Raw genomic sequence first — 7,634 nt, 5'->3', positions numbered from 1 at the left:
AATTTTAATTTACTTTGAAAAAGTTTAGCCATGACCTTGTCCAAAATTTTATATAAAAATGACAAGGTTTAACCATTACATTAATATTTAGAACAATTCATAACATATTTGTTTTTTATTATAAGATAAAAGAGGTTTTGAAGGGACCCAAAAACCCTATTTACAAAACATTGTCACAAAGCTAGACACAAAAAACCAATAGCCAACAGACAACAAATAAATCACCTAACCATTCATAGCATATTTGTTGGTGATGGCTTCTATTTCAATTTCAAATAAATTGAATTCTTGAGGAGGCATCCATGTTATCACATTAAATCCAAAATCTATCCTCTTAGAAGAATGGAGGAAGAGAAAAACATTTGATAAGTTAAATCCATTCTCATTCCAGTGCATAGGATATATATTCACTGGAGTTCCTGATCCAAAGTCAACTTCATTGAATCCCAACCACCTCCAATCACTCAAAATTGTATTAGCTTTGTTGCTATAAACATTTAATGGAAATTGTTCTGTATCAATTATTGATCTAAGATACTTGTTAGTTAGTGACATCTTTGTTTTCTTTATAATATTCACTAGATATGAAAGTGGTTGGTTTATGATATCATGGACAATAGCTTGTGCACATGCAGCAACAATACCATTTCCATAGTATCCATTTGGCAGTGGGGGATTAAATGATCTCCTCACATCTACTGCAAAGTAAATACTAACACATTGAGTATGTGGAAATTCAAGTGCCTTGATCCTTGCTCGCCAAACCAGAGCTGCAAAAATTTCAAATGTAGTACAAATACCCAAACATTCTGACATAATTCCATCTTTCACATATTTTATCGTCTCAAAGTCTAAGGCAAGAGACATTTGAATTGATTCTTTATATATTGGAGCTGTCTCTGAGTGAGATGTACTGTCTATTTTTTTTTCAATGGATTCTAAGTCATGAACTAATATGTTCCTTGGTTTAAGAAGCTCTCTATCCCATATTGGTTCAATAGATGACTTTACATGTCCTCTAGCCATCTCTCCAAGACCTTTAAGAAATTGCCCTACCCCTCGTCCATCAAATACACTATGGTGGAAACTCACCGCTACAACAAAGCCTCCACATGTGAAATGGTTTACCTATAATAAAATTGATCAATAAAAAAACTATATGATATAAATAAACATATTATAAAACATCACAAATAATTTTTTTAAACCAATGTTACCTGAAGAACCATGGGATGAACATTCTCAATAGATGTATTGGAAGGGAACCTAAAAAGCAGCTGCTTAAATGATGGCTTGAGCTGCTCCAAATCTCCAAGGATTGAAAGGTTCTTGTCTACCATGGTTTCCACAAAGAGAACACCTTCTCCTGTGCACTCCACTTGAAGCTTCCCATCTTCTTTCTTTCTCAATCTCCCAGCCAGAGGATAATAATACACCAACACCTTTGACAGAGCTTCTCGGATTGTTTTGGCAGGATCTGGCAGAACATGCTCACAAGCCTCGTATACAAGCAACGTATTAAAGGCCATTCTCATTGCTGGCTGGTTATCAAGGTTGGAGAGATAGAGAGTCCCTCTGGGCGAAGGTAGGCATGGTGGCACAAGGCAACTCTCCACAATCTCCACATTAAACTCTGCTAACCCTGCCTTCTCCATTGTAATGGAAACCTCTTCTCTTTACTTGCCTTGTTTGCATAAAAGGATTCAGTATGCAAATGGTGATGTTTCAAACAAGGTTTGCTGTGTAGTGTATATATAAGCCCCGTAGAAGACTCTAGATGTGAAGTTGTAATGGTAATCTTATGGAGATATATGTTTGGTGTTAACTAGGGTTTACCTAGTTAACAACTGACAAAGACATTCACCTTCTTTACGGAGTTCGAACTTCATTACATCATTGTTTAAACATGGTCTCCAAATTTAGATAACTATCATAATTGTCTTCAGATTTTTTCTTCTATAATTTCTTTCTAGCTTTCTTTGATGTTTGTTCAATATTTATTCTATGAAAGATTTGTTTTGTGTTGACTTGGGTTTACATAAAATTCCAGAAATATTCTGATTCCTGGAGAAGACAATTTTATTCACTTGTGATGCCAATTTCAGAACGACCCGTCTCTAGCAGATATCATAGCGCAGTGGACAATATCAGAACGTCACCTCTGTAGCGAGTACCTAGGTCAGTTTTCTCTTCTTTGCAGTTATTTGTCTAATTGTCTATTGAACAAAAGTAGATTTATCAGGCTACTTCTGTTCAATAGAACGTGCTGATTCATTCAATAGAGTTCCAAGTGCAGTTAGGTACACCAAACCATGCAATAATTTTTTTTATGAAATTATTGCAAATTTCCAAACGTGAAAGGACAGACTTCTGAAAAATACCACATTATCTTCATCTCTATCTGTCTTCAGTTGACTGGCCACTCACCTTAAATTAAGCGTGTACATTCACCTAAGAGGGATTATAATCACCCAACATCAGGCCTTACAGGTACCCATGCACAAAAAAGAGATTAAAAAGATTCTTCAAGAGATGCTAGAAGCAGGAATTATGAAACAAAGTCTTAAGTGCTTATTCCTCACCAGTAGTCATGGTGCATAAGAAGGATGAAGCATGGCATATGCGTCTAGACTATAGAGTTCTCGACATGTACACCATCAAAGATACATTTCCTATTCCAGTCATTGATAATTTAATACATGAATTGAATGGAGCAATGTTTTTTACAAAGTTGGATATTAGATTGGTTTATCATCAAATTCAAATTAAGGAATAAGATACTTTCAAATAAATATTTGGGATTTGTGAGCGTCAATATGATTTTTTTTGGTGATGATGTCACTTGGTCTTGCTAATGTGTCATTTCAAAGTTTGATGAACTCTGGTCTTTAAGAAATTTTTGAAATTTTTGAGGAAGTTTGTATTATTGCTCTTTGATGGTGTATTAATTTATAGGAAGAAATAGGAAGAATATTTACATCTGTTGGTTTAGCATTGCAAGTTATTCAGTATCACCAGCTCTACCCACAAAGCCTTCTAAGTGTGTTTTTGGTTTCAAAGAGGCAGAGTATTTGGGACACATAGTTTCACATGGAATAAAGGTAGACCCTGATAAAATGAGGGCTATAATACAATGGCTTGTTCCCAAAACCATTAAGAAATTGAGGGTTTTTTTGGATACTATAAAAGTTTTGTGAAGAAAGATAGATGTATATCAGTACCACTCACAACTCTATTAAAGAAGGATTCTTGTTATTGCAACAAGTTTGCTAATGAATCATTTAAGATGTTGAAGGACGCTATGTGCATTACTTAGGTTATTACAATGTCAAATTTCACTAATAATTTTATTAAGGAATGTGATGCTTCAAGTAATGGTATTGGAGTACTTTTCATGTTGGAGGGTAGGCCCATTGCTTTTGAGAGTCATCGATGAAAGGGTAAAAATCAACTCAATCCTTTTTATGAGATTAAAATGCTAGATATTCTTCATGTAGGAAAATAATGGAGCCCATGAGACACTTCAAACATAATATGAACCATGATAGCTTAAAATATTTTCTAGATTAGAGATTATCTTTTGGAGAGCAATTCAAAAATAAGTCACTAAGATGTTAGGGTATGACTTTTAGATCATATACATGAAACACAAGGAAAACATTTTGGTAGATTCATTATCTAGGAATGTGAAAAGAATGAAGCTTTATTGTGAGTCATTTCAATTTTACTAGCAAATTGGGTAGAAAAAGCTAAAAAAAATTTAAAAAATGATGTTGCTACAAATAAATCTCATTCAACAATTATAAAGTGAACCAAGTAATTTAGATAAGTTTTGTTGGAAGGAAGGTTATTTGTGGTATAGAGAATTATTATACCTATATAAGAATTCCATCAAACAAAAGATTGTCACAAAACTTCATGAGTCTCCAATAGGTTGTCATTCAAGATTTTTGAAGACATATAATTGGGTCAAGCAAGACTTCTTTTGGGAAGGACTAAAAGGGGATATTAAAAAAAAATGTTTGAATGTTTGATTTGTCAAAGAAATAAAAGGGAGATAGTTTAGACACTAGGATTCTTGTAGACCATAATTATTCCTAGCTAGCATTTGGAAGAGGTTTTCATGGATTTCATCATAGGTCTCCCAAGATCTAAAGATAAGAATGCCATAATGGAAACAATGGATCACCTCACTAAATATGATCATTTTGTTACATCATCACTGTTGGCATTGTGTTTTCATTGATGTCAACTGGTATAGCATAGCAATCGGTATGAGAGATTAAAGTGTATTGTTGTCACTGATGTCAACCAGAAATGGTGTCATTGATGTCAACTAATATAGAAGGTTACTACCGGTATAGCTTGTCACATGTAAGGAAGAGAATGTCAACATGTATTATGGTCATAAGAGTCACCAGTACACAAGTTAGTGTTGACTTGTGTTGAAGACATTAGGACTAGAGACTGGTATGGTATAACAATTGGTAAGTGATATGTTGGTAGTGTATGGTTGCCAACCAACAAGCATATGACCAGTTACAATGCAAGTTGAGCTAATGCAGAAGTGTCGAACCGGTATGCAGTTGGATGTCATGATAAACCTATAAGGAACTTAGAGGGGGGGTGAATCAGTGCAAGCAAAAACAATATGAATCTGATCACCGACTTAAACAACTTAAAAATTAACCAGCATAAGAGGAATATCACCACATAAGCTAATGCCCAATAAAATGTAAATTTCACATAGCACAAGAAAGTTATACATGGAAACCCAAAAGGGAAAAACCATGGTGGGAGTTAATGATAACTCAATGATGAACAATAAGTACCAAACAGGTACTGAGAGGGGGGGCGGGTGAATCAATACAGTCACAAATACTTTTCCCGAACCAGTTTGACTACAAACACTACAAATGTCTGACAAACAGTAACACCGGTTTGAAATAGAGTGCAACTGGTAAAGCTAAGAATGAATGTGACAAGCATTAACTGGTTAATCACTTAGCTTTCCACTCAACTTAATACTACACTTCCATTTCACCCTTATGCATGAATAGGTAATCTATCATCAGAAATTTAATAACAGCTAGCTCAGCATGATTTACCTTCAGACACAAATCACTTAAATCATCACATGAAAAATACTCCACATGACACACAGATTTTTCACCTGGAAACCCAACTGGGAAAAACCACGGTGGGGATGAATACCCACAAGTTGCTTTTGAACTCTTTAGAAGTCCGCTCTGTTAGGAGCCTAGTCCAGTTAAAGACTTTTACAACAGGTTCTACTAGGAACCGATCCTATTAGAGATCACCCGGTTAAGGGATGGCTAAATACCCGGTTAAGGGTTAAACCCTATTAGAGGTTACCTTGCTAGAGGATTTCAAGAAGTCAATGAGTTTGAGTCACCCTGTTAAAGGATTTACAACAAGCTGGTTAAAGCTACCCGGTTAAGGGATTTTCCAACTATTGAAGTGGTTAAAGATCAACAGGTATTACAATGATATGATAATAGCACTCAATGCCTAATGTAGATCTGCTTAAGTTCCTTCCTTCTACACACACACTATGTAGGAATCAATCCTCTTATCTCATCTGGTCTGGCAAGAATCACGTATCTTTGCACTTAGATACACACACACACCATTTGCCAACAACCTCAGTATGAAACACAACATCGACCTTATAGGAAACAGATAGGTCGGTAGCATAAACCCTAAACCCTAAACATTTAGGTTAAGCAATTTGGGCGGTTCAATCTTGGCCATTGAACACTTTGCATTTGAATACAACGGTCTTGAACAGATCTCAAGATATTCTCCATCGTTCGTTCTTCACCATTTCATGGAGGCGATAACCCATCATGCGTTCTCCACTATTTACAGGGACTTCACACATTCCTGAGGTAGATAGGATCAATCTCCTTCATGCAAGATCCTTCATGCGCACAAGGCTGACGTGGCAACACGATCTGATCTTGATTACAATGCTAGCTCATCACACAATATCATCGATTGAATCACATAGGCTTGGAACACTTCAACTAGAAACCCTTAATCTAAGACTACCAACCGATAGTCATACCATATTAAGCCTTACTAGAAAACATTCCATATGTTGGTTCACACTCCATCATACTGGTTCACTTGGACAATGCTATACCAGTTCTCTTTGCCAGCTGCTTAGCTTCAATATACATGTTCACTTCTTTGCACATATACCGGTTCACCACATTATACCAGTTCACTTTTCAGCATATTGCTGGTTCACTCTCCTGTATATTGACATCAATGACAACATAATATTTTCATGTCAACATACTCTGCACAAATGCCAACAGTTAATACCCACAAGATTCACTATCTACAGAATAGAAATATTGACCAATTAAAGTCTTACAAATATGCCCTGTTAGGAGCAGACCCTGTTAGGAGTCACTCAGTTAAGGGATTTAAATGATGAACCCTGTTAGGAGCTTTGACCTATTAGGATCAACCTCGCAAGAGAATTTAAGACTATGATATAGAGCTACCAGGTTAAGGGATTTACAATGTAAGGCTTGTTAGGACCTACTTGGTTAAGGGATTTTGTTGTTGTAACTGTTAGGATAACAACAGTTCAAATGATCTTCATATAACACCTCTATGTCTGATAAGATCTGTTTCAGATCCTCTAAACTTCAAGAACACATCAATACAGAGCTTCACTAATCACCACATAATCAACTTTGCCTTATGGGTATATGCATGAAGGTGTGGTACCAAAAAGGTGCCACACTTCAAAAAAAATAAAAAAATGGTCATAAGGCGCACACCTTATGACCTTTTCAAACTTTAAAAAAACCCAAGTCTGCATTTTGGATGCATTCTGCATTCCCAAACCCACATTTTGGCAATTTGGGGTGGCATTTTCCTACACATGCCCTTTGTAGAAGCTTGATATTGGGCACTAACTTGTCCATCTCTCATCAAAATGCTGCCATGCCATCAAAGAGCTCAAAGATCTCGAAGAGGTATGTATTTTATTTTTCTTAATGTCATTTTTTTATTAATTTGAATATTAAACTAGGTTTATTGATTTAAATTTATTTTAATTATCAAGAAATGAGATTAGACAAGAAAATGTTTAAAACACTCAATCACCTCCTCATGAAGACCATATCGAAGAAGAAGCACATCAAGAACCTCCTACAATCCCTAGACATCCCATAGGTACACAAGAAAACCTATTAGGTCAAATAGAAAATAGCCAAAAAGAGCTTGAAGGTTTAATCACAAGGCTAAAAGATCCCACTGGAACAAACTCCCATAGGACAAACCTTGCCAGTTATTTGCAATCTATTGTATCTCACATACAATCCGTGAGTGGGCAAATAAATTTTTGGTCCAATAAGAAGGAAGAACAAAAGCAATTGTAAGCTAACAAATTATCATATGCGGCAGTGAAGAAAAAGAAAATTTAATAAATTTGACTTGTGTGCTCTTTTTACAGACCCTTGAATGAATCAACCTTTACACCCTGGATGTAGGATAGGTGGTCATCATGAAGGGATTAAGAACAATTTTTGGGATAGGTGGTCGATGATATTTGATCATCCCCCATTCAATAATCATGAGGTACCCCAATA

General features: G+C 35.7%; 1 protein-coding gene across 1 annotated transcript; it reads right to left on the bottom strand.

Moving 5' to 3' along the window:
• Window positions 1-225: 225 nt before the first annotated feature.
• LOC131064149 (3'-N-debenzoyl-2'-deoxytaxol N-benzoyltransferase) lies at window positions 226-1,655 on the bottom strand. Its single transcript, XM_057998178.1, has 2 exons — window positions 1,218-1,655; window positions 226-1,128 (listed from the first exon to the last, which is right to left on the bottom strand). Exons 1-2 carry the CDS (start codon window positions 1,653-1,655, stop codon window positions 226-228), a joined length of 1,341 nt encoding a protein of 446 aa, XP_057854161.1.
• Window positions 1,656-7,634: the final 5,979 nt, after the last annotated feature.

Source organism: Cryptomeria japonica, chromosome 6 (assembly GCF_030272615.1).
Source record: "Cryptomeria japonica chromosome 6, Sugi_1.0, whole genome shotgun sequence".
Taxonomy (NCBI): Eukaryota; Viridiplantae; Streptophyta; class Pinopsida; order Cupressales; family Cupressaceae; genus Cryptomeria; species Cryptomeria japonica.
Note: the sequence above shows the minus strand (reverse complement) of the source record. Positions and strands in the feature narration are given on the sequence as shown.

Coding starts and splice junctions, on each gene's coding strand:
- LOC131064149 (XM_057998178.1), bottom strand. CDS start 1,655: ATGGAGAAGGCAGGGTTAGCAGAGTTTAATGTGGAGATTGTGGAGAGT. Junction 1,129..1,217: donor TTCATCCCATGGTTCTTCAG/GTAACATTGGTT, acceptor ATTTTATTATAG/GTAAACCATTTCACATGTGG.